General features: G+C 43.4%; 1 protein-coding gene across 3 annotated transcripts; it reads right to left on the reverse strand.

Annotated features, from left to right (window-relative positions):
* Positions 1 to 847: 847 nt before the first annotated feature.
* LOC139418669 (HIV-1 Tat specific factor 1) lies at positions 848 to 12,674 on the reverse strand. Of its 3 annotated transcripts, XM_071168303.1 has the most exons (11): positions 8,352 to 8,412; positions 8,172 to 8,237; positions 6,507 to 6,671; positions 5,620 to 5,824; positions 5,489 to 5,536; positions 3,846 to 4,000; positions 3,469 to 3,632; positions 3,252 to 3,348; positions 2,904 to 2,993; positions 1,902 to 2,039; positions 848 to 1,670 (listed from the first exon to the last, which is right to left on the reverse strand). In XM_071168303.1, exons 3-11 carry the CDS (start codon positions 6,669 to 6,671, stop codon positions 1,368 to 1,370), a joined length of 1,365 nt encoding a protein of 454 aa, XP_071024404.1. In that variant the 5' UTR covers positions 8,172 to 8,237; positions 8,352 to 8,412; the 3' UTR covers positions 848 to 1,367. The 3 variants fall into 3 exon arrangements, with proteins under 3 accessions (XP_071024404.1, XP_071024402.1, XP_071024403.1); XM_071168301.1 differs by lacking the exons at positions 8,172 to 8,237; positions 8,352 to 8,412 and adding an exon at positions 12,591 to 12,674; XM_071168302.1 differs by having other exon boundaries at positions 8,172 to 8,431.
* Between the last annotated feature and the right edge of the window lie 14,388 nt (positions 12,675 to 27,062).

The following is a 27,062-nucleotide window of genomic DNA, read 5'->3' on the forward strand; positions in this document are numbered from 1 at the left end:
TCGGTCGACCTCTAGTCTGAATACTTTCCGAATGCACTGTAGTTCCCGTCTGAGTTAGAACAGTCATGAATTCTCCACTTCCATTTTACGTGGACAGAGCACGACAAAATAACTGACAATTAGGCACCTGCAGGCGTCAGAATTGTCACCCTCTCGACTGGGTCTGAGGACCGTGTGCGGGAAGAAAAGGAAATCCCGCTTTACACTTCGTTCCCCTCTCGTTTCTTTACTAACCTTGTGGGCACACCACATCTTGAGGGCGGGGATACAACCACAAATCTCACGTGCAGTCTCACCAAACACGCTTCCCATCTACACACAATGGAGGGGCATTGTGACGCGGACGTCCGGCTTGCCAGGCTATTTAAGATTTTTTACATTTTTTAAAAACATTACTTGGGAGATGGACAATCTGTTACAGTTAGAGGATGGGGGCAGCATCATTTTGTCTGTGAAAGACGATGGCTATTGGCGTGACAGCGCTTTAGGGCACATTATTAAGAGGCTGCACGTGAGCTCGTCAGGAAGCTGGAGGTGTTGGGAGGCCTTGACCCAAGTGAACCTGCCTTCAGTACAGCCAGCCTGCTACCGGGAGAGTATACTGATATCTATCTCTTTCTCCCACACAGGCTGAAACCTCAACACTGACAGAAACACTTCCCACTACTTCCCCAGTGTCTGCTGCCCTTTCTAACATTCCACAACTGTTATTGTATTTTGTTACTTTGTTCATGAGACACACACACACACACACACACACACACACACACAAAACAAGTCTACTGCCTCACGGCAATAGCTACACAGAAATCAATAACATGGGTGAAAGATTACACACCATACCATGCACGGTTGCCACTGGTAACGTTACGTTTATTTTCCATCTCAAAACAAATCATGACAGGACAGGATGGAGTTTTAGCTTTTACGGTTGAAATCGAGTTCGCTGCTATATTCAAGAGAGACAATGAGAAACATGGATGTAAATCCTTTCAGTTTCAGACCTCTCCGAAGCTTGGTCCCTAACTGCGTATCCATTCCCAGCGTATTCAAATCAAGACCAAGATCATTTAGTTCATTACACAAATTCCTAGTATAAAAGACATAAAAGTGATGTTGCAAATTATTGAGGTCAATCAATAAAACAGGTCATTGTGGAGGGAAATAATTGAAAATATACAAATAACTTTTTTTATTATTCATCACTAAGTATGCAACAGAGTATTTCCATCCCAATAGCCTTATTCCTCAGCGTGTCACTTTCCACCAATCAAACAAGGTGTGGGGGCAGTTTAGCAGATGTCAGGCAAGACTGTCCTTTTATATGCTGAACACAAGGAGGTGTACAGTGATGTCTGTGTGTCTGTCTACGTGTCTTCTTCGTCACTTCCTGCCAGGCTGCTGTCAGTGGAACTTACTTCTGCATCCTCAGAGGTCTTTGGTTCCACCCCAGGGTCTACTGCTGCCTTTGCTCCTGCTTCCTGGCTCTGAGAGTTGGAGGGCTCTGTCACAGGCCCCTCTGCCTTGCTGGATGACTCCTCTGTGGTTGTGGTTGGTCCCTCTGTACTCCCTGGCGGTGCCCCCGGCGGTGCAGGCCCCTTGCTCCCACCCTCTAGGTAGGCTGCCCATCCTTTCAGTCTCTCCTCTCGCTCCCTCGTGGTTTCCTCCACCTATAGACAGACACACGGCAAACACAGTTATTTTCGCTAGGGTACATTAACCGAGGTGGTTGATATGTTCCCCGGAAACAATTGACGAGGTGCTAAGCCTCTCTCAACTCTAACGTGATAGTGACCTAGCAACTGTACTGTACTACCTGTCGCTGCCTCTTCATGAGCCCCATCTGTGCTGACATGTGGGCCATAGCAGCTTCTAATGTTGCAACAGCACACGGTTCTTACCTGGTAGTCAGTGGATCCATCCCACAGCTGTGCTGATAACTTCTTGCCACCAAACCAGCGGCCGTCCAGCGCCATCTGACACACGTCTGCATCCTCTGGCTCTTTGAAGGCTACCGAGGCCACTCCATCAGGATGTCTCTATGGAGGACATAGGAACCCATGTCACTAGCTAGGTTTCCCCTCCAAAATTGACCGAAAGATTTGAATGCGAAATTCCCCCCCACCGGAGGTGTTTCCTTCTAACTTGCTGGTTTGCGAATCAAGAGCTGCAACCCAGTGACGTCACACGTGACAAAACACTCATCGCAGAATCTTTGATTGATCCATTTTAAAAGTTTGAAGGGTTTCTATTGGATTTTTTTCTGACATGGTAGCCTACACGACAGCGAGGCACCGATCATCACGTCACCAGCAAACAAATACCCCGGTGACGTGAAAATGCAGTCCCTTCACCACCCTGTCACCATAACTTACTTCAGTCCGTTCACCTGCATAGCCTAATAACCTCCATGGTTATCCACCATTTGCTTTTTCCACCAGGCCGGCTGTGAGTTTGTTTTATGCAACAGGGCATTCACTGCATAAAAATGGTTGGATAGAAACATGGCTACTGTCAGAACACTAAAGATATGGTTCCCAATTGACACCTTAACGGAGGACATGTTTCGAATTTTGGAGTGTGTTATTTTGCTTTATAAACTGGATGGTTTGAGCCCTGAATGCTGATTGGCTTACAGCCGTGGTATATCAGCCCGTACACCACGGGTACGACAAAAACTTTTTAAAAACTGCTCTAATTACGTTAGTAACCAGTTTATGATAGCAATAAAGGCACCTCGGGTTTGTGATATATGTCCAATATACCACGGCTAAGGGCTGTGCCTAAGAACAGCCCTTAGCCGTGGTATATTGGCCATATACCACACCCCCTCGGGCCTTCTTGCTTAATTATACCAGAGTGACAGAAATGAAGTGAGCCGATTCCCATCAGTAGGCACTTACATCAAAAATGATGACCTTCTTCACCTGACCAAATTTCTCACATTCAGTCCGGAGGTCGTCTCGGTACTCATTTAACACCAGGGGGTCTTCCTGTAGGACAGAGATACAATACACAGGTGTACTACAGTGCAGAAAAGGACTGGAGGTGAAGTGTTGGGATGTGAAACTAGAACACAACGATTCCTGACTCCCTAAAATACCACAGTGCTGTCGATGGTAAGGAGTCTAAATCAGTTTAAACGACTCATTGCACTGGGGGTATATGCTGTCCTCACACCAGTCATCTATATCTATTCACACCAGCTCTTTGTGGTCGTGAGTGAGAGAGTGAGTGAGGTATTTGCTCACCTCAAAGTCACTGGGGTGGAACATGTTCTGGATGATGAGCACACGTTCATGCCTCTTGCGCGCCTCCCCTTTCTTCTCTGGCCTCCAGTCCAGCTGCCTATCAGTTAGATCAACGGTGAGAGATGAGCCACACAAAAGCCAGTTAAGGGACACCTAATGCCCAGAAGCATTGAGCTATTCCAATTCCGGTTGCAGAATTTGTCAGGACGGGACATACTTCTGCTGTGCCTTCATCCTCTTGCGGTAATCCTTGCTCTTCTTCTTCTTCTTACTGGCGTCGTACTGGCCCTTGAGCTCGAACCTGGCAGCCTCCACGTGGAGCTGATACCCCCTGATCTCTGACTCGTCAATCAGTCGCTCAGCCAGGGCCACAGACTCCTTCTGCAAGGGAGGGGGAACGGAGAGGCATGCTGAATGGAAATGCCACACACTACACACACACAACCTCTCATGGAAATAGACGCATAGCAACAAAGAGATCCAGCGAGACATTTCCCACTAACGCTGGGAGAACACTAATCGTCTCGATTACACTCCTCGTAAGACCAAAACACACACAACGATCCATGTCAACGCTAAGCCCAGAGCACTCACCTTTAAGTAACAGCAGAGTCCGTCGCCTTTCTGGTTCCCCTGGCCGTCCCTGTAGAGTTTGACTTTGTACTCCTCGGAGATGGGGTCCCTCATAACAATGCCACACTTAGACATGACCTCAACAAACTCCTCCGTGGTGATGTCCGGTGGAAGACCTGAGGAATAGAAAATAACTTTCCTGACTGAAAGGACAGTAGGAACTTGCCCGAACAATTCATTTCTGCCAAAACAGTGAAACTCAATTGTGTTGGTAGCCATCACATCTGGGTTCAAAAGACAAGTGTATTTAAATATTTGTATTTCTTATTTTTCTGTGTATTTGAGTATTTTCAAATACACTGGCCAAAGCACAGCCAAAAACAACGACTTATATTTGAAGTAGTTGTAAATACATGCCAATACTTTCAAAACATATTTCCAAATCAGGGATCCAGACAGCGACCATTTAAATCGCACCACCACACTAAATACATCCTATTTTTGGGGGGAGGCTCAAATCATGATTTGTAATGGAAGTGTCTTCCTGCCCCTGTTCCACTGGGCCCTGATGCTGTGTTGAGCGAGTCTCTCTCTCTCTCAAAAATGCTCCGAGGTAATTTTGTAAAAAAACATTTTAAAATCCAACTGCGTGTAAAACACAGCTATCCTGTTGTCACGGTTGAAGAGAGGAGGTTCTCAGATTTCTATAGGTATAAAATGTTTGTTTTTTTCAACTCTCAATGTTGAGCTCAATAGCAACTATTTTACAGCCAACATAATTGATATGGCTTTGAGATACAGAGTGCGCTAAATGGTCATCAGCCATTACGATTGCATAGGCCTCAATTAATTGTTAGATTAACGCATGGCTACTAGCAGTGGGAATTATATTTAGAGCTAGCGATTTAGCTAACGTGTTTTGCGTTTCCATTTACTCAGGTCGTGAATTGGCCTTTGATATTAGTGCACATACACTACCGGTCAAAAGTTTTAGAACTCCTACTCATTCAAGGGTGTTTCTTTATTTTTACTTTTTTTTTGTTGTTTACAACATTTTTGGTTACTACCTGATTCCATATGTGTTATTTCATAGTTTTGATGTCTTCACTATTATTCTACAATGTATAAAATATTAAAAATAAAGAAAAACCCTTGAACGAGTAGGTGTAGATGCAGGCAAATAGATAAAAAAATAAATACATGTAAAACAGCATTCTAAAGGCCTATTTTAACTGTAAAATATAACAACAAAAGCCTACTGTCAACCCACAATTCATGACATTAGATGGATTAGGTTGCACATCTAAATATTTAGAATCACAACATGTTAAATAAAACAACTTATTTATTGAATACCATCTCATTAGTCTATTACACTTTTTAATAAAGCACTGTGAATAACTTTATATGATGAGTACACGTTTTCTAATGCGCGACGCTGCAAAAAACATTGGAGCATGGTGCCACCAAGAACTTAGTGGTACCAGGAGAAAATGTTCGTCTGGAGCCCTGCAAATACATTCCAATATTCAACTACTTGTATTTTCAAAGAAACTTTGTCTAAATAATTGTTTTGAAATGTATTTGAAAGTACTGTATTCAAAATACAGTAAATAGTATTTGAACTTAGGTCTGGTAGCCATATTCAGAGAAGGGAGACTTACCTGACACGTACACATTGGTATTCTTGTCGGTTTCCACATCAAACCAGGCTGCAAAGACAATGACATTTGTTTGAGTATTCCCTTTGAGGACGCACCAAGTCACATGTCGATTTCACGCTAAACACATGTACCTGCAGTATCAGCCTTCCTTTTCTCTCCTTTCTCCTTTTTGCCATCTTTCGGCTGTTCCGTGTCAGTGCGCTTCTCGGCTTTCTTCCCCTCCTCTGGCTTGGCTGTTGTGTCCGTGTCAGGTGCACACGCAGCATTTGGATCATGCTGCCCATCCTTTGTGAAGCCGTAGTTAGCTTGATACGCAGCAAGGAAGTCCTCTGTTATCTGGACAAGACAAGAATTAGCCCAACCACTATTTCGCACAACATATTCTCACAACCAAAAGGTGATCAATGGAAACTGACAGAGGGTCATGGCAATTCTAAAAGGTTCTAGAAACATAACATTAAAACAGGGATGGGCAACTTTGTTGGGGGTGGGAGCCATCAAAAAATCAGAACTCGTCATGAGGGGCCGCAGTGGCACGTGGGTCATCCCCCACCATTTCTCACAATTCTGCACATTTTGCCATGGGGCGTAGAGAAAATGTTGCCGTTTTAAAGCAAGTTTGCTGCAATTCTAAACATTTTGCTATGGGGAGGAGAGAAAAATGTGCTGTTATACAGCTAATTTCCTACAATTATACACATTTTGTCATAGAATGGAGAAAAATGTTTGCAGTTTTTTTTATATGATAACTGATGACCAAAGTCGGTTTTTCGACCATGCTTACAACACGTTATGATAGCTGGCCGCTAGACTAATTAACCAATCTAAAAATGTTTGCTGACATGGGCTAATTGAATGACTGCTGATGCACAAGCACAAGGGTGGAAATTGGTCCGCAAGCCTACAAAAAGGTGGGCCGCATCCGTCCGCCAGTTGCCCATCCTTGTATTACAACATCAAGTTGTTGCAGACAGAAATTAAAGGTTGTAGTTAAGCAGAAGACGTGAAGGTAACACACTTTAGGAAACCATGCTTTCTTGTCATGGTCCCAGTCATACACTGTCCCATCCTCTGGGTCCACGAAGGTGTTAGGGTCAGCTCCGTCCCCCTGTCTCTGGCCATACAGCTGCTGCAACCGGAGCTGCTCATGGAACTCCTTATTTCCATCAGTATCACCACTCATCTAAACAACACAGGAAAACACAGGTGGATACAAGAACATACATTGAAGATCTTGCTTGTTTAGAGGACATGTGTTGTTGTTGAATGGGCCCCTACTAGCTAGAATAGTGGGCCAGCCAGCCAGCCAGCCAGCCAGCTAGAATAGTGGGCCAGGCGGCGAGCCAGCTAGAATAGTGGGCCAGCCAGCTAGAATAGTGTGCCAGCCAACTGGCCAGCTAACAATTTAAAACAAACGTAAGACTTGTGAACTGTCAAGAGTTGCAGCTAGCAAGCTGTCGATAGCTATGTGGACAGCTAGCTGGTTAGCTAATGTTAGTGAACTAGCTTTAAATCTATACTGAACAAAAATATAAACGCAACATGCAACAATTTTACTGAGTTACACTTCATACAAGGACATCAGTCAATTTAAATAAATAAGTCCCTAATCTATCGATTTCACCTGACCAGAGAGGGGTGGGCCTGGGAGGACATACGCCCACCCACTTGGAACCAGGACAACCCAACCAGAATGAGTTTTCCCCCACAAAAGGGCTTTTTTACAGACAGAAATACTCCTCAGTTTCATCAGCTGTCCGGGTGGCTGGTCTTAGACGATCCCGCAGGTGAAGAATCTGGAAGTGGAGGACCAGGGCTGGCGTGGTTACACGTGGTCTGCGGTTGTGAGGCCGGTTGGATGTACTGCCAAATTCTCTAAAATGACGTTGGAGGCGGCTTATGGTAGAGAAATTAACTCTGGTGGACATCCCTGCAGTCAGCATGCCAATTGCACGCTCCCTCAAAACATCCGTGGCATTGTGCTGTGTGACGAAACTTCACATTTTAGAGTGGCCTTTTATTGTCCCCCAGCACAAGGTGCACCTGTGTAATGCGCATGCTGCTTAATCGGCTTCTTGATGCGCTACGCATATCAGGTGGATGGATTAGCTTTGCAAAGGAGAAATTCTCACTAAAGGGATATAAACAAATTTGTGCACAGAATTTGAGAGAAATACGTATTTTTGTGCGTATGGAACATTTCTGGGATATTTTATTTCAGTTCATGAAATCAAGACTTTACATGTTGCGTTTATATTTTTGTTCAGTATAGCTACAGTAACGTTAGCTAGCTAACGAGTGAGCTACGTTAGCTAGTAGCCCATGGGTGCTGCGTGACAATCTGAAATCAGACAATGAAAATTATATTATACACATCTTTTTAACTACTAACGTTACTAATATCTAGCCAATTGACTGGACCTAGCTAGTTAGCTTTGTTTATTTATAAAAATTGTAGCTACTAAGTTAACGTTAGCTGACAATCAAGCAAGTGTGCCTAGTTAGCTAACAAGCTAACGTTAGCAAACTCTGCTTTGTGTGTTTAGCCAGGAATTTAACTAGAAAGTAACGTTACATAACGAGCCAAATGGAAGCAATGTTTGTCTTTGAAGATAAATTATTTGTATGTGGATTATTGATTAGTTCGCTAATTAAACGTTAAAACATTAGCCAGCTCAGCTACCTTTGGCTTTGACGGTCCGCCGCCAACGATGACTGAAGATACACTTCCGGTGTCAAAGAAGAACTTCTGGTAGTAATAAACCCATGGAGTCAAGGTTAGAACGATTCCAGCTTTTGTCAACTCAAAACGTCAAATGTTTTTTTTAAGTACAAAATATGAAGCATTTTAGCTAACCCTAACCTGCTATGAAAAGTGAAATCTGACAAAAGCTGGAGGCTTTCTAGCCATAACCAAAACCTGTGTCGTCACCAAGGGAGAACAACTGCCTCTCAATGAAGCCAGAACAAACAAAAAATCCAAAATTCGATTGGTTTGCTAGACATGTTTGATGTAGCAATGTAAGTTGATTTTTCGTATTATGAATAATAAAAATAAAAAAATGAAGCCAGAACATATTTGATGAAGCCACGCAATTCAAGGCCGACCCTGGTACTACAGGCAGGCATTGTTTGCAGAAAACAGGATCCCCCAATATAGTCCATGGAAGTATGGCGATTTTCATGACTTTTTATGGGCAAAGATGATGGTATGTGTAATTGCAATAGTCTGTAAAACAATGGACAAAGCAATTACTGATTATGGTCCCAACGCGAAGTAGACAGGCTTCTGAGTGGCACAACGTCTAAGGCACTGCATCTCAGTGCTAGAGTCGTCACTTCAGAACCTGGTTTGATTCCAGGCTGTATCACAACCGGCTGTGATTGGGAGTCCCAAAGGGCGTCGTACAATTGGCTCAGCGTCGTCCTGGTTAGGCTTGTTAACTGACTTGCCTAGTTAAATAAAGGTTAAATACATTTAAAAAGACAGCACCTTGAATGACGTTTTACATCGTCACATCCGAATGAGCCTTGATCTGAGAGGCAAAGTCCTTGTTGGAAATCTTGAAATTGAGCCAAAAAAACAACAATATTGAATCAGTATCGAGCAAACATTTTTTCAACCAGTTTATCTTGAAAGTGTTATTTATGTCAACAAAATCCAACACTTCTAGACCGCCTTCAGCTCTTTTGTTAGAAAGGACATATTTTTTTTTAGTTTGTGAGACTTATTTTTCCAGATGAAGTCAAGGAAGGTCTTATTGATCTCTTTACAAGTAGCTGGATTTACACATAACGATAATGAGGGGTACACAAACGAGACAGTCCCTCTGCCTTGGACAGAAGTACTCTCCCAAGTATAGAAAGATCTCTTTGTAGCCAATTATTAAATATATTTTTAGTTCTCTTCATTTTAGGAGAGAAATTCAAATGTTGTCTGACTAAGTGGTTTTTTGACAGATGTATTCCTAAATATTTAACACAGTCCTTTACAGGAATATTTTCAATTTCTTTATCATCAGAGTCAAATAAACATAAGATTTCACATTTAGAAATATTCAGCATTAATCCTGATGCAATAGAAAATGCAGTTAGAGCATTAAGGGCATGTGCGACCTGGTCTTTGTCTCTTAAGAAAAGAGTAGAATCATCAGCCAGTTGGGAAATTTTGATTTCTTTGTTAAAAATGGTTAAGCCATACAAATTTGCATAATTCAGAGGTAGAAGTTCCACAACCAAAATGAATACAAATGGCGAACCACATTATATGTTATAGCAATCTGTCAGTCGCTGACACAGTCGATGACGTGGCACGCAACTATTGGTTGATGCATGCAACGTCTAAGCGTTAACTCTAGTTGAAGGCCGACTCGGGTACTGCAGGCTGCCATTTGCAACTAAATTATCCTCATGACTTCTGTGTGCGCAATTTTTTTTATCTGTTCATAATTAAATTGTCAGGTTAGGAGGATTAATGTAGCCGGTTAGGAGAATGAATGTAGCCAGTTAAGATAATTAATGTGACAGGTTAGGAGAATAAGGTTAAGGTTAGGAAAAGCGTTAGGATTTGCTAAAAATGCTACAAGGAAGCAGCAAGCAGCCACTGAATGGTCTTGAGAGGCAACCAATCTTCACATTTAGCTGTTAGGTTTCCATACATACACCCACTTATGTTGATCCCCCCACTTCTTTCTCAACTCCCACGTTCAGACACACTCCACATATGCAGGTACCCATGACACTAACCATGTAGCATACCAGAGTGGAATGAGTCTAAACAGAATCCTTGGGACATCTTGCCAGTGATACTCTAATGACGAGATGATCCAAGTATGGGTAACTGCTTACGAATTCTGCATTCATAACCAAGTAGGAAGGTGGTAATTCCCAGTTGGAAAGTCGTAAATACCAGTTGAATGCATTCACGGGGTGAGTTCTAGTAGTACGCCTAACAAAGCCGACTGCAGACGAAAGTTGAGTAAAGTCTGACACTGGTGGTTTTCCAACAGCAAGGCTCAGATCAACACGGCAATGTCAACATAGCTGCTATTGTTTCTCAAAGTTTCCGTATGTCCAAATAAACTTTTCTATACCCCCATATTACACACTCACAAACTGCAAACATAATGCGTGGAAGATGAATTGGTTAGAGCGAGGTCGCAAATATCACTTTCATGTATATCTCCCGTAGCTTTAGAACCGTGGCAAAGTTGGCTCCTGTTTCAGTCATGTCTTTGGCCACATTCACGTGGGTTAACAAAAATACCCTAATGATTGGTTGACAAATAGTGTCTCCAACCTGCATTGTATAGTGATAAGCAATCGCAGCTACTTGAAGGCGACTTCATCAAAAACTGCATGTCCTTTGATCACATGATTTTTGTAAAGTTTATACACTCATCACGTAGTTGCAAGTCGGACAATTTGTATGCCCATAATGCAACACACCTTTGAAAGGTGGTGACCATTGAGAGTCACCGACTTGACAAAAGTGATCACTCAAACGCGCCCACGTTCTTGGAACTCCTTGAGAAACTCTGATTGGCTAATGGCCAACATGCTTTGTCAACCATAAACTCAAAGTACAGCTATCATGTTTGTAAACAAATCATAGTGTTCAAAAACTATATTAATAGATAGCTTTTTATAAATAATGTATTGTTGTTGCAGTTAACTGTCGAAAATATGGCCTCCCGGGTGGTCTAAGGCACAGCATTGCAGTGCTAGCTGTGCCACCAGAGATTCTGGGTTCGAACCCAGGCTCTGTCGCAGCTGGCCGCAGCTGGCCGCGACCGGGAGGCCCATGGGGCTGCGCACAATTGGCCCAGTGTCGTCCGGGTTAGGGAGGGTTTGGCCGGCAGGGATATCCTTGTCTCATCGCGCACTAGCGACTCATCGCGCACTAGCGACACTACCGACTGTGTCGGACGGTGCGCAGTGCACGCTGACCAGGTCACCAGGTGTACAGTGTTTCCTCCTACACATTGGTGCGGCTGGCTTCCATGTTGGATGTGCATTGTGTCAAGAAGCAGTGCGGCTACGTTGGGTTGTGTTTCGGAGGACGCATGGCTCTCGACCTCCCCCTCCCGAGTGCGTCCAGGAGTTGCAGCGATGAGACAAGACTGTAACTGGATACCTGCAATTGGATACCACGAAATTGGGGAGAAAAAGGGGTAAAAATATAAATAAATACAATTACAAAAAAATCTGCCGAAAATACTGATATCAAGGTAATTTCTTTAGTAGTTGACATCAGAGGTGGGAGAAGTCGGAGCTCAGGGATGATAGACTAGTAATTACCAGTTGAAGGGTCGTTCAAGTTTATTTTTCCATTAAAATACTACTTTCCCACTTTGTTAAGAACGCAGCATTAGAGTGTGTCTGAAAGTGGGTGTTGTGATAGAAATGGATGGATCAACAGCAATGGGTGTAACATCTGCGCTCTGTTATTTGTTAGACGGTTTTGAGTGAGCAAAGTTTTTTTTTTCTTACCATGCAACTACCATACCACGAGAGTTTGGACTTCTGTTTTGTCTGAGTTGAATTTTACTTTTACTCTCTTGTATATTTTTCAGTTAATAAAACTCACAATTGTTTATATTTGATTAAAAGTACTGATGATGGTGGATGTACTGTTGCTGGTATGTGTGTGAAAGTGATCCCCTCGAACACGCCCATGACACAGATCGTCTTGTCTCGTCCCTCAAAAATAGGAGTCGTTGGGCGTGTTCGAGCGGATCACTTTTATCAAGTCATTGGTCACCGCCTTTCAATGTGTGTTGCATTATGGGGATAACAATTGTCTGGGCTCGATTGAGTGGTCGGGCGTCAGAAACCGACTGTAGACAAATTGAGGATTATGTGGATTGGCGGTAATGCACCATAAATAGAAGGCGGAAAGGCAGGCGACAGGAGGCGAGATCAGGTGGGAACATTCTAGCAAATGAGAGGGCAGATACGTGTGCACAGCAGACAACTTTTTGTTGATGCCACGTGCGTCCACTTATATCAGTACATTCGTAACTACCGTAACATTACAAAACTATTTGATCAAATCAGATCCAACACTCTCATACAAAGAATCCTTAGTCGGTCTGCTTACCGCTGTATTCTCACATGGACAGATTCTGACAGGTGTGGAGCCTCTCACTTCGAAACTTGCTCTCTGCCCGTGCATATAATGCATGGCAACAGGGGGCAGTAGAGAGCACCACCCGTTAACCACAGATCAATAACATCTCCCATCCCAACTTTTCAGGCACATACTGGTATTTTTCATCTCGCATAAAACTTTGATACACAAATATTAATATTAAAAAAAGATTGCAGCCAATGTCATTTATTGTCCGTTTTGCACACATGCATACTAGTCTAATTTGTCACACCTTCAGTACAATAAATAGATCAGTGAAGATGGACAGGACATCATTCATCAGATAGATCATCACAAAGAACTTCATTTTTAATTTGCTCCAAAGTAAGTAGAAATTAAAAACACCATTCATATTGTGTCCTAAATGCTGCTTTATCAGACATGTGCATTCATGTCCCAGATTGAGGTCAAAGCGAAAGCTGCCTTGTTACACAGAACCATGCCTGGTCTGATATCTCAGATTGCACAAGTTACAATCTTTGTTTCTCTATTAATTCATTTAGCACAAATTAAGGTGTTCCTCCTTGCCATATTTCAAAGGTCTTAAGGAATGGGTAGCCGATGTCTTGGGTAAGATCCGTCTTGCCAAGAGGGCCCCTCGCAGTGCCCCTCCTCTGGGAAAGAGGCACTCTTGTGAGGTAGAGGAGTGGAGTTGCGTTGGACAAGTGGTAGTGCCAAGTTATTCTCATACACAAGGTCTGCCGAAAACAAGCAGAAAATATATTTCTACACCATGCGCTCGAGCTCAAATCACTCATTATAACGTCATCACAGGAGTCATAGAATAATTCAAAATCAGAATAGTTCTTCCTTCAAAAAAATGGGATCTCACCCAAGTTAGGTCTTCTGATGGAGACCTGTCGTTGACTGGAGTCGGAGGAGGCCGAGGTGCTTTCTGTGGCACTGGACTTGATGGACCTCACCGAGGGCATGCGCACCAGAGGGTTAGGTCTGGATTTGGCACCAACTGTAAAAGTCTGGCTCCACTCTGAATAACAAGACAAATTACACATCCATAACTTTAGATTTTCAGGATCAACATAATCCATACAGTACCAATCCAAAGTTTGGACACACCTCATTTCAGGGTTTTTCTTTATTTTTTGTATTTTCTACATTGTAGAATAATAGTGAAGACATCAAAACTATGTAATAACACGTGCAATCATGTAGTAAACATATACATATTTTAGATTTTAGATTCTTCAAAGTAGCCCCCCTTAGCCTTTGACAGCTTTGCACACAGCTTTGCATTATCTCAACCAGCTTCATGATGTAGTCACCTGGAATGCATTTCAATTAACAGGTGTGTCTTGTTAAAAGTTAACTTGTGGAATTTATTTCCTTCTTAATGCGTTTGAGCCAATCAGTTGTGTTGTGACAAGGTAGCGGGGGTATACAGAAGACTTGCTTGGGCCAAGAAACATTAGACCGGTGGAAATATGTCCTTTGGTCTGATGAATCCAAATTTGAGATTGTTGGTTGCAACCGCCGTGAGACGCAGAGTAGATGAACGGATGATCTCCGCATGTGTGGCTCCCACCATAAAGCATGGAGGAGGAGGTGTGATGGTGTGGGGATGCTTTGCTGGTGACAGTCTGTGATTTATTTAGAATTGAAGGGACACTTAACCAGCATGGCAACCACAGCATTTTGCAGTGATACGCCATCCCATCTGTTTTGGGCTTAGTGGGACTGTCATTTGTTTTTCAACAGGAGAATGACCCAACACATCTCCAGGCTGTGTAAGGGCTATTTGACCAAGAAGGAGAGGGATGGAGTGCTGCATCAGATGGCCTGGCCTCCATAATCACCCAACATCAACCCAATTGTGATGGTTTGGGATGAGTTGGATCACAGAGTTAAGGAAAAGCAACCAATAAGTACTCAGCATATGTGGGAATCCTTCAAGACTGTTGGAAAAGCATTACAGGTGACGCTGGTTGAGAGCATGTCACGTTCTGACCTTAGTTCCTTTATTATGTCTTTGTGTTAGTTTGGTCAGGGCGTGAGTTGGGGTGGGTAGTCTATGTTCTTTTTTCTATGTTGTATTTCTGTGTTTGGCCTGGTATGGTTCTCAATCAGAGGCAGCTGTCGATCGTTGTCCCTGATTGAGAATCATACTTAGGTAGCCTGTTTTCCCCATTTTGGTTGTGGGTGATTATTTTCCCTGTCTGTGTTTGCTCCATACTGGGACTGTGTCGGTTTCCATTTATTCTGTTATTCTTTTGTTTTCTGTGTTCAGTTATATTTCATTAAAATTACATTATGAACACTTACCACGCTGCGCATTGGTCCGATCCTTCCTACTCCTCCTTAGAGGAGGATGAAAACCGTTACAGAGCATGCCAAGAGTGTGCAAAGCTGTCATCAAGGCAAAGGGTGGCTACTTTTAAGAATCTCAAAAATAAAATATGTTTTGATTTGTTTAACACTTTTTTTGGTTCTACATGATTCCATATGTGTTCTTTCATAGTTTTGATGTCTTCACTATTATTCTACAGTGTAGAAAATAGTAAAAATGGAGAAAAACCCTTGAATGAGTAGGTTTGTCCTAACTTTGACTGGTACTGTATATATATATATATATATATATATATATATATATATATAAAAATGAACATTTGTTTTATTTATTCAAACATTAATTACATTTCTGATTTGGGTGGTTATATTACAGTATATTGATATGTGGTTGCATTACCAGAGTAGTCTTGGAGTCTGAAGCGGCCAAAGCACAAATGGATTCTCCATTGTTTTCTCACATTCTCCTTCATCAGACAATGGAACAGAAATATAAAGAACCCTAAAACACACCAGTGACACTGGCATCAGGTTTATACCCTCTATACATTACACCCTATGATAGGATAGTGCAACATCTTGGCAATTCCATTTTTGTTCTACTTACCCAGAGTCAGATGAACTCATGGATACCAGTTTCACGTCTCTGCGTGCAGTTTGAAGGAAGTTTAAGGTCATTTCTGGAGCCATTGCTAACTAGCGTTAGCGCCATGACTGGAAGTCTACAGGAACAGCTAGCATGCTTTAAACAAATAAACGCCTGGCAGCAGTCACTCACCTTGCAGACTGTTGAGGACACAGAAGAGGTAGAGGAAGGGAACCTTGGCTGGCCCCCAGGCGAAGAAAGCCACAGTCCAGGTGAGACCCAGCAGGAAGGTGAGACTGGAAACCCCCTTCAGGTCCTGCAGAAGGAGGCCGCTGTGGATGCCAGCCGGCTGATTGACCCGCATGTGGCGGATCTGGACCAGGACCACCACGAAGATAGCCATGTTGCACAGCATCACTAGCAGAATGTAGCCCACCACAGACACATAGAAAGCCACTTCATCCTGGATCCAGCAGCTGATAATAGGATAGAGGGACTTTATCTACACATCTGAATAACAACCTCAGTCCAGAATCCAGGGGTGTAACTTTCACTGGGGACTGGGGGGGACATGTCTCGTATCCCCCCCCCCCCCATTCTGAAATTGCATTTTTGTCCCCCCCCCCCCCCCCCCCCCAGTTTTATCATAGGAATGTGATACAAAACGAGGCGCGGTGTACTTGAGGACCAGGTACCAGGCCTCTGAGCTGTTTGGAGTGTTTATCTGACTGGAAGAAAAAAATATATATAAATATATATGTCCCCCCCACTTCTAAAACCAAAGTTGCCCCCCTGCCAGAATCTACAATACCCAGACTTTAGTACCACACAATGATCATTCATGATCTACACGTAGCCCAATGTAACTGTCGAAAGTTTTGAATTGACATTGAGTGTCAGATACATGTCATTCAGGGTCAGAAAAAGGTGCTGTTCATCTAATGATAGTGACATGGAACAATCAAAGTACAACAGGATGAATCTAATACTTACAACGCCTCGGAGTTATCTAGTGGTTCCATGGACTCACTGCCGAGGGAGCTGCCGTAAGACTCTCTCTTCACAACCAGAACTACGCAGCATATAGCCAGAGGGATTCCTGCGAGAGGGGAGGAAGATGGAGAAGTAGAACACGTGATATGGTTCAACTGATAAGACTAAGGGGGAAATACAGATAACTGTAGTTTAAAAAAATATAGCATTTCACTATTGTTCTAATTGAATGAAGTTGATCTCACCCCATCCTAGGGAGCAGAACTTTAGGATGTATGAGGGCACATAAACATTGAAGACTTTGACCAAGGCAAAGTACATGTGCACAGCCTCCAGGCCCATCCAGGTGAAAGAGGCCAGTAGGAAATAGTGCAGTGCGGAAGCCACCGCCACACAAAGCCCATAGCTGCCAAAGGAGGAGAGCCAGGAGTTGACCAGGAAAACCATGTTGAGCCCCAGCAGCGCCAGAGACAAGTTAATGAGGATCTTGGATGGGTAGTCTCTGCGGAGCTTCCTGTGAGGGAAAATGGGGGTATGTGAGATTGAGAGAAAGCTGAGAAGGCAAAATTTGAGCAGATGGTTTAAAGTACATGAAAAAAAAGGAGGCTGTGGAAAGAACACTCTAAGCCACTTTACAAAACGCACAAAGACGATACAGTGTGAAAACAGGAAGACGGTGCCACTCCAAAAACTGAAGGTGCAGAGTGTAGATGTAACTGAATTGATTCTTACTCAAATGCTGTGTATGTCAACACAGTGATTCCCAGGAAGACGGAGGACACACCGCAGCCCAGATGAGTGATGATGGTCAGGATTTCCTCATTTGGTATGTCGATTTGAGTCCTGGATACATCCTACAGTACGAGGGAGGATCGTGGCATAGAGGAGAACATCGTGGTGAGGACAAAGCTTGTGTACCGTTTTTTTGCAAGGTAACCACCCTTGGTGCATTTCAAAGAGGCTCATTACCAGAAGTACTCCAAAATGAGTGAGGTGGTCACACAGGCATGTGGTATAGTCAGCACTGGTGTTGTGCTTCCTGCATCCATGCTGTTCCCATCCTCCCCTTCCTTCTGTAGTAAAATACAATATTTATCTACCCCATGCCTCCTCTGTACCCCACACACACACACTACACAGATCAACTCGGAGTACACACTTTCCAAAATATTAGGATTTCATTTGCTGGATTATTCCTCTGCGGTTTATAATAGGACCCACCATTTTGATTGAAGTCCCAGTAGACACACTGCACCTCCTTGCCAAGCTTCAAGAGAAAATCCAATTAGATCAGGCAGCAGAAATTATGGGTTTGATTGATAATTTTACAAGTGATTGTTCAGTTGATTTCTTGTCAGGAAGTGTTCCACATACTGGATTGGACGTCAAGTGATGTAGTGTCACCTCTACATCCTCCTCTAGGTCCTTGATGGGGCCACTGGCATTGGTGACACTGGCTGAGACCACATAAGTGTTCAGGATCTTCCCATCCGGGTTGTTCTGAAATTTTAAAGCACACAAGACCGGCGATTTAATTCTATCCAATAATACAGTGCCGCTCTGACATAATAAAGGCAGCCCTGCAGGGGTACAACTCGGTTACCATGAAGAGAGTTGGGACTCCATAAAACTGAAACTGAACCCGCGGCTGGGCTCCACTGTGTTGAGGAAATCTGTACTTCAAGGCTGAGGGTAGGGAGATGAATGCAACAGTCCCTTTGAACGGATCCTTGTTGATATAAATCTACAACACCAAGATTAAGGCCAGGATCAGAACAATGCCATCTTAATATCAATGACTGTACAGATGGGTAAAATGGAGGGGTTATATCACCTAGTGTTTAGAAGTATATCTCTGGGGAATCATTTTAATGTTTGGCAATGAATTAGCACTAACCTCGGGGCTTAGGCCCTCTGCAGCAGACGAGACGCCAAAAGTGAGGACCTGAAACTGGCCCCGGTCTACGTCCACCACGGAGATTGCCATAGCAGAAGTAACCAAAGTGTAATTTGTTTGGTCAAAATAAGACATCTTGTCGCCAACCATCTCCGTAATGTCCAGTATTCTGCAGAGCAAAGAGCAGGGGGAAAAGTTGAGGACACAGTAAATATTGATAGCAGGACGTACAGGAAAATGAGAGAGAACACGTTATCCATTTGTACAGCTTCAATAGTCCAGGGCTACGTTCCAATATCCATACTAACATTAGCCCAAACATTCCTTCATTCTAATTGGTAGGCTAGTATGGATCCTAGATCGGATCCCAGGCGTATCTCGTACGACCGTGTGGTTTTGAGGAAGCCTCCTCCTGATCACCCCTCCATTTCTTTAACCACCTGATCTGTGTGGGTGGGATGAGTGGAACAGAGAGAAAACACCCACTGGTTGGTGACATGCTGCAGGTAGCTCTTAGACTCCAAGATGTCTGAGATGATGTTGATGATAGCTTCGCCCAGAGGTGGGGTCATACAGCTGATGAAAACAACGTTTTTGAGTTTCTTCAGAATGGTGCTCAGTTCAGTGCAGTTGAGGTCTGGATGGTCTTTCAACAGGCCCTCTATCATCTCCACCACATCCATAGCATTCTCTGAAAACACAAAAAGTACAATGCATTGGTTATTATGGTCACAGACAGTGTGCGTCCCCCCAAATGGACGCAGTAGAACTACCCAGGTAAAGTCAACTCACCAGGAGTGACATCAATGTTGTCTAGGTCTGGAATGGTCTCAACCACAAACGGGCACTGGTGCAGATCTGGGACGCCCCAATGGATTGGAAAACCCAACAGACTGTCAGCAGGACAGGTGTGTCAGGCGTCATCCACCCATGGTCAAACAGATGACAGACAGAAATATCAAAGTCAATGAGTATAATATACACTGAACAAAAATCTAAACAACATGTAAAGGGTTGGTCCCATGTTTCATGAGCAGAAATAAAAAAAATCCCAGACATTTTTCATACGCACAAAAAGCTTATTTCTCTCAAATGTTGTGCACAAATGTTATATCCCTGTTAGTGAGTATTTCTCCTTTGCCAAGATAATCCACCCACCTGACAGGTGTGGCATATTAAGAAGCTGATTAAACAGCATGATCATTACACAGGTGCACCTTGTGCTGGGGACCATAAAAGGCCACTTTAAAATGTGCAGTTTTGTCACACAATACAATGCCATAGATGTATCAAGTTTTGAGGGAGCGTGCAATTGGCATGCTGACTGGAGGAGTGTCCACCAGAGCTGTTGCCAGAGAACTGAATGTTAATTTCTCTACCATAAGCTGCCTCCAATGGCATTTTAGAGAATTTGGCTTCACAACCGCAGTGTAACGTTCGTCGTCTTCCTCTGATGAGGAGTACGTGTTCATTTTAATAAGACAAACTGAACACTACAAACATACAAAATAACAAAGTGACACAAACGAAACGGTCCCATGTGGTAACAAACACTAACACGGAAAATAATCACCCACAACTCAAAAGTGAAACCAGGCTACCTAAATATGGTTCTCAATCAGGGACAACGATAAACAGCTGCCTCTGATTGAGAACCATACCAGGCCAAACACAGAAATCCCAAAACATAGAAAAAGGAACATAGACAACCCACCCAACTCACGCCCTGACCAACTTAAACAAAGTCATAATAAAATAACTAAGGTCAGAACGTGACACGCAGGAAAATTCTCAGTGACAATTTTGCACGCCCAATTTTTCAGTTTTTGATTTGTTAAAAAAGTTTGAAATATCCAATAAATGTCGTTCCACTTCATGATTGTGTCCCACTTGTTGTTGATTCTTCACAAAGAAATACAGTTTTATATCTTTATGTTTGAAGCCTGAAATGTGGCAAAAGGTCGCAAAGTTCAAGGGGGCCGAATACTTTCGCAAGGCACTGTATTTATTGTTATGGAGGCAAACAGGTCTCAGAGACAAACACTATCACGTCCCTCGCAAACAGTATTTAACACCCATAATAAAATTGATCATGGTTATAATTTAAATATTAACTCTGCTTATTATCTATAACAAATTCATGCTTTTATTGCAGGACTTATTCCAGATGTACAGTCATCAATTGATTTAGTCATAATTGTTCAATGCAAATAGCCCTATTCTAATGTTAAAGAGAGACAGCTTGGTCATTATGTTGCAGACAGCGCATTGTCTCTGACAACAAGATGAAATTGGCTATAAAATCAATGAGCCAGAAACGATAAACCTCTACAACTCAAGTTGTTCACTGAGAGACACCATTTGAGACCACAAGAGCCCTTTATACGTTGGTAATTTTCATGACCTTGCATAACATACTAACTACATCATGTACTACAATATTCTAGCTTGACAGCTTGTCTCACCAGAGCCTGCTAGCTGTCTTGCTGGTGTCTCCCTGACATGGCAGCGTGGCAGTCCGGGGGGCCCAGGTGCCTGGCCACACAAACAGGCCCTGTCTGGTCTGGTGTCGGTGCTCAGGACAACTCCCTGGCGCTTTGGGGAACAAGGAAGACAAGGCATCAACTCCTGCACAATTCACAGGGACAAAGGGTGTATTTTCAAATCATTCACATCAAAGGGAATGCAATTGTTGTCCTGGTTCTTAGATCCCTAAACCTCTTTTGCTCTTGTCTAGACAGTACCAGAGTCCATTCAATTTCCGTTTTTCATGGGTCTTGTTTCATATCAACAAAGTGAAACTGACGTATATGACGGATGTTAATGTCGTTGGACTTGTTTTCCATGGTTATAGTGCCATTGGTGTATGTCCTCTCCAGGAGGGTACGGATCCGTGTCCTTGTCTCCTCTTGACTTGATGACGTTGTCACCCGCATCTGGAATCGGCAGCCGTGTCTGTGGATGGATGGGGAAACATTACATACATCTGGAATCGACAGCCGTGTCTGTGGATGGATGGGGAAACATTACATACATCTGGAATTGACAGCCGTGTCTGTGGATGGATGGGGAAACATTACATACATCTGGAATCGGCAGCCGTGTCTGTGGATGGATGGGGAAACCTGACATACATCTGGAATCGACAGCCGTGTCTGTGGATGGATGGGGAAACATTACATACATCTGGAATCGACAGCCGTGTCTGTGGATGGATGGGGAAACATTACATACATCTGGAATCGACAGCCGTGTCTGTGGATGGATGGGGAAACATTACATACATCTGGAATCGACAGCCGTGTCTGTGGATGGATGGGGAAACATTACATACATCTGGAATCGACAGCCGTGTCTGTGGATGGATGGGGAAACATTACATACATCTGGAATCGACAGCCGTGTCTGTGGATGGATGGGGAAACATGACATACATCTGGAATCGACAGCCGTGTCTGTGGATGGATGGGGAAACATTACATACATCTGGAATCGACAGCCGTGTCTGTGGATGGATGGGGAAACATTACATACATCTGGAATCGACAGCCGTGTCTGTGGATGAATGGGGAAACATTACATACATCTGGAATCGACAGCCGTGTCTGTGGATGGATGGGGAAACATTACATACATCTGGAATCGACAGCCGTGTCTGTGGATGGATGGGGAAACATTACATACATCTGTGCGCCAAACTACTTGCTCTTTAAGTTAAATCATACATATGGCTCACTCCCATTTCATCATAAACGACATGCGGTGTCTTGTTGTCTTCAGTGTATGTCTGACTTTTGGGGTATTCTTTTGTATGATCATACCTTGACGTTTTGAGCAAGGAAGGCTGTAAGAAAGAATTACACTGTTTAGTGGTTACAGACCTTGAATATTTGAGCAGAAACAGTAGCGGAAGGTCAAAGCAGTTTTTATTTTCAAAAGGAATATGTTAACCTCTCGCAATTACATGTATTGCTGCCTCAACTAATAATTTGAATGTCCTGCCGATACCTAACCCACTCAACAGTGTTTGATCGTGGAGATGGATGCTGCACACTGAAAGATAGAACACCTACTGATTAAATTGATACTCTCTGCGTTATCAGTTTTTTCTTAAAAGGCCCAATTCAGCCATTTTTATCTCAGTATCAGATCATTTCTGAGTAACAATTACCTACCATTCTGTAATAGGTTCCCATTAAAATTGTCAAAGGAAAAAATAACTTTTACAGTGTTAGTTTCATCAGCTCTTTTAGAATATGATACAAAACACAGGACATTTTATATGTTTTACTGCACTGGGCCTTTAAGAGGTTCAAATTAAGAGCTCACTAAATCCCACAAATGGAATTATGGGAGATTTTATCTTGCTCTTAATTCGAACCTCATAGGCCCAGTGCATTCAAAATGCAGTTTTTCCTGTATTAGTGAGTGTTTTTCTGATACATACCTGTATGCCTTTCCCAAAAGCTGGAAGGTCAGAACAGACATCTCACCAGGTAGAGTGACATGCAGCTGAAATTGTCAGAGAACAGGCAGTGTGAGAGGAAACCTGGGTTCATCAGGAAATCAAGGATTTGAATGAAGAAAAGCTGTCCTTTCAGGCTACATACCCAGGTAATGATTGTCAGTTCCGGATGGATACAGAACCCAGTAAGGGTCACGTTCACATCAACTTCAAAATATATGTCTGTGATGAAAGACAACATTAAGTAGTTTAACACTGAGAGTGTGAGATATTTGAAACCAATACACGTATTTCAGGCCAGATATGATATCACATGCTGTAATTAGTTTGGTTGTGTCACACCCTGACCATAGAGAGCCCTCGGGGTGTTTTTTGTCAGGGTGTGGCCAGGTTTTTTTTCTAGTATTGTTATTTCTATGTCGGTATATTTGTATGGTTCCCAATTACAGGCCGCTGATTATCGTTGACTCTAATTGGGGATCAGGTTGTCCCCTTTGTAATATAGTATGTGGAACTCTACGCACGCTGAGCCTTGGTCCGCTCATTATGTATACGACGAACGTGACAGGTTGTGGTTGGATCATTTCCTGAAACAGAAGAGGGCACTAACCTGAGAGTTCGCCACCAGTCGTGACAATAAGGTCTGTGGCTGTGTCAGAAGAGGTTCCAGTGGCCATGACAATGGGAGGATTGACTGTGGCAGGGGGGAAGTCCTCTGGGGAAAGAAACAATCACTCTCATCATCACAGTGGAACCATGGACCTGCATTGGCATCACTCTTCTATATCATATATAGGGCCAGGAATCTGTCCTCCTGGCCATGTGACCAGGAAAAACTCTGGGCCTAATCATTCAGTAACCGTTCTTCCCCAGTTGGCTACTCTTTAGTTATGACTTTCTCTCCAGAGGTGGGATTCCTTTTGGAATGGTTTGTGACTTACCTACAGCGTTCACTTGGATGCTCTTGGGGTTAGCCATTAGCGTGAGATATCCGACGTTGTGAGGTGTGTTCAGCAACTGAGAGACCTGTTTCTGCACTGTACTGACATCAGAGCTGGGGATCACGTTGAGGTGGACCAGGCAGTCAAAGCTGTGTGGTGAATACAGCAATTATCAAACCACAACAAGGGCAAGTCCTTTTAGTCCCAAACCTATAGCTTCAATCAGCTCCTGGACATGTTAAACAGTGTGTATATTTTTGTGTTCATTTCTGCCAATTGTAGTGTCACAGAGACCATAAAAACAAAAAGGGAAACTCAAAACTTATGAACGCCACCAGAATAATGTCTTTCTTACCGGTTTGCATCAAATTCAGCCCGCAATATTGGTTTGTCCTGGGGAATTGAAATTGTAGTACATGCAATCATGTGTGCTCTAAAAACGTTGCACGGATTATCATCAGAGTAAATGTATATGTAACTATCACGTTATTGTTGTTACTGTGTAGTATCGTCATTCTGTCAAGTTCAACACTTACATGGGCCTCGTCCTCATATGTCTCACCGACACTGTCAAAAGTGTGAAATAGCTTGTGTTGGTGATTGCAATTGAGATGAAAAGATTATTGATGAGAATATTACATGCATAAATCCATGATACACCTGTACTCATTTTGTATTTTGTACTTTCCTTACCTGGTTGACACAGACACAGAGACTCTGTACAAATGATATTTGTTGGATGGTAATATGTGTCTGAGCTGCAAGGACATAAAGGTAATGTAGACATTCAAATTGAGAACACTGCATGTGCTGAGTCATCTCGGAACCATTTAAAACACTGTGCAACAAACAGTAAGTGAAATGTGACCCCATTAGCTTACCCATTTCTGTGCAAGGTCTCTGGCTTTGTATACGTCTGTACTGTTTCCATCGTAGCAGATGATGGCGATCTTGACTTTAAGTTCGTACAAAGACCAGGCTGACACAAATTAGGAAAATTATGGCATTGATCAGTAGCAATGTATAACAGACAAAGCATTACCTTGGTGTTTAGCCCATTTACCTTCTGATTTGTAGCTAACGCTACTTAACTTACCTATATATCTACACTGAACAAAAATATAAACGCAACATGCAACCATTTCTTCGATTTTACTGAGTTACAGTTCATATAAAGAAATCAGTCAATTGAAATTGAAATTGATTAGGTCCTAATCTATGAATTTCACATGACTGAGAATACAGATATACATCTGTTAGTCACAGATATTTTAAGAAAAATGTAGGATCAGAAAACCTGTCAGTATCTGGTGTGACCACCATTTGCCTCATGAAGCGCTGCACTTCTTCGCTTGTTAATCAGGCTGTTGACTGTGGCCTGCGGAATGTTGTCCCACTCGTGTTCGTACACGTCGATCCAGAGCATCCCACACATGCTCATTGGGTGACACATCTGGTGAGTATGCAGGCCATGGAAGAACTAGGACATTCAGCTTCCAGGAATTGTATATAGATCCTTGTGACATGGGGCCGTGCATGTCATGCTGAAACATTAGGCGATGGCGGCGGATGAATGGCACGACAATGGGCCTCGGGATCTTGTCAGGGTAACTCTGTGCATTCAAATTGCCATCGATAAAATTGAATTGTGTTCGTTGTCCGTAGCTTATGCCTACCCATACCATAACCCCACCGCCACCATTGGGCACTCTGTTCACAACGTTGACATCAGCAAACCACATCGCCCACATGGCGCCATACACGCTGTCTGCCATCTGCTCGGTACAGTTGAAACCGGGATTCATGCGTGAAGAGCGCACTACTCCAGTGTGCCAGTGGCCATCGAAGGTGAGCATTTGCCCACTAAAGTTGGTTACGACGGCAAACTACAGTCAGGTCAAGACCCTGGTGAAGACGACAAGCACGCAGGTGAGCATCACTGAGATGGTTTCTGACAGTTTTGCGCCGCAATTCTTTGGTTGTGCGAACCTACAATTTCATCAGGCCGTGTTGGACATACTGCCAAATTCTCTGAAACGACGTTGGAGGCGTCTTATGGAACAGAAATTAACATTAAATTATCTGGCAACAACTCTGGTGGGCATTCCTGCTGTCAGCATGCCAATTGCACGCTCCCTTAAAATTTGAGACATCTATGGCATTGTGTTGTATTACAAAATTGCACATTTTAAAGTGGGGTTTTATTGTCCCCATCTGTGTAATGATCATGCTATTTAATCAGCTTCTTGATATGCCACACTTGACGGGTGGATGGATTATCTAGGAAAAGGATAAATGCACATTAACAGGGATGTAATCAAATCAACATTTGAGAGAAATAAGCTTTTTGTGTGTATGGAACATTTCCAGGATATTCTATTTCTACACATGAAACATGGGAATAACACTTTACATGTTGCCTTTATATTTTTGTTCAGTGTACTTAATACAATGTTAAAGGACCATCTCTAACGACATGAAAACATCTGCAGTAAGCTTTGATGTTTAACAAGTTTAATTATGCACCCTGTGTGTGCGCCATTAAAATGGGTTCACAAGATCAATATTTTCCAGTCACGTAACAGGAACAGGAGATGAGGCCACCAGAGACGTGGAAACATGACAAAAAAGGCTGCTCATTAAAGCGAACACCAATCAGTTTTTCCATAGAGAATGACATTCAATATACATTTATAGACAATCAAAATTGATATAAAATGTTAATGGTTTCCTGCCTCACCACACTGTAGATGGGAGTCTGGGACTGGAGGGCAGCTCAGGGTAAGCCAGTCAACAGCATCCCAGCGCACCTCATCCCCCTCTGTGCAGCTCAGGTCCGACACCTGTTCAGGGGTGCGTGCCTGCCCCCACACGCGGAACAGAGAAACACTCCCATTGAGGTTGGTACCGTTTTCCACATGCATCTCCCCTTGGATGAAGTAGTGGGAGACACCCAGGGTGAGCGTGCCGTGCGTGGCCAGCCTGCAGCAGGACGGGGACAGGGGGGATTCGTTAGCATGGGCTGTAACATCCACACTGGTCCCATTGATGTAGAGGGCTGGCTGGTGAGAAGCCCCAGACCAGGTTATACAGACGTAGTGCCAGTGGCCCAGGGGGAGGTGGAGGGGGGCTGACCACCTCATCCCAAACAGCCAGGTGTGGACCAGGCCCTCCTGACCCGCCAGGCCCAGCTCAGCCTGCAGCCCGTCAGGGTGGCGGTACATGAAGGCTGTCC

This window comes from Oncorhynchus clarkii, chromosome 10 (assembly GCF_045791955.1).
Source record: "Oncorhynchus clarkii lewisi isolate Uvic-CL-2024 chromosome 10, UVic_Ocla_1.0, whole genome shotgun sequence".
In the NCBI taxonomy this organism is placed as follows: Eukaryota; Metazoa; Chordata; class Actinopteri; order Salmoniformes; family Salmonidae; genus Oncorhynchus; species Oncorhynchus clarkii.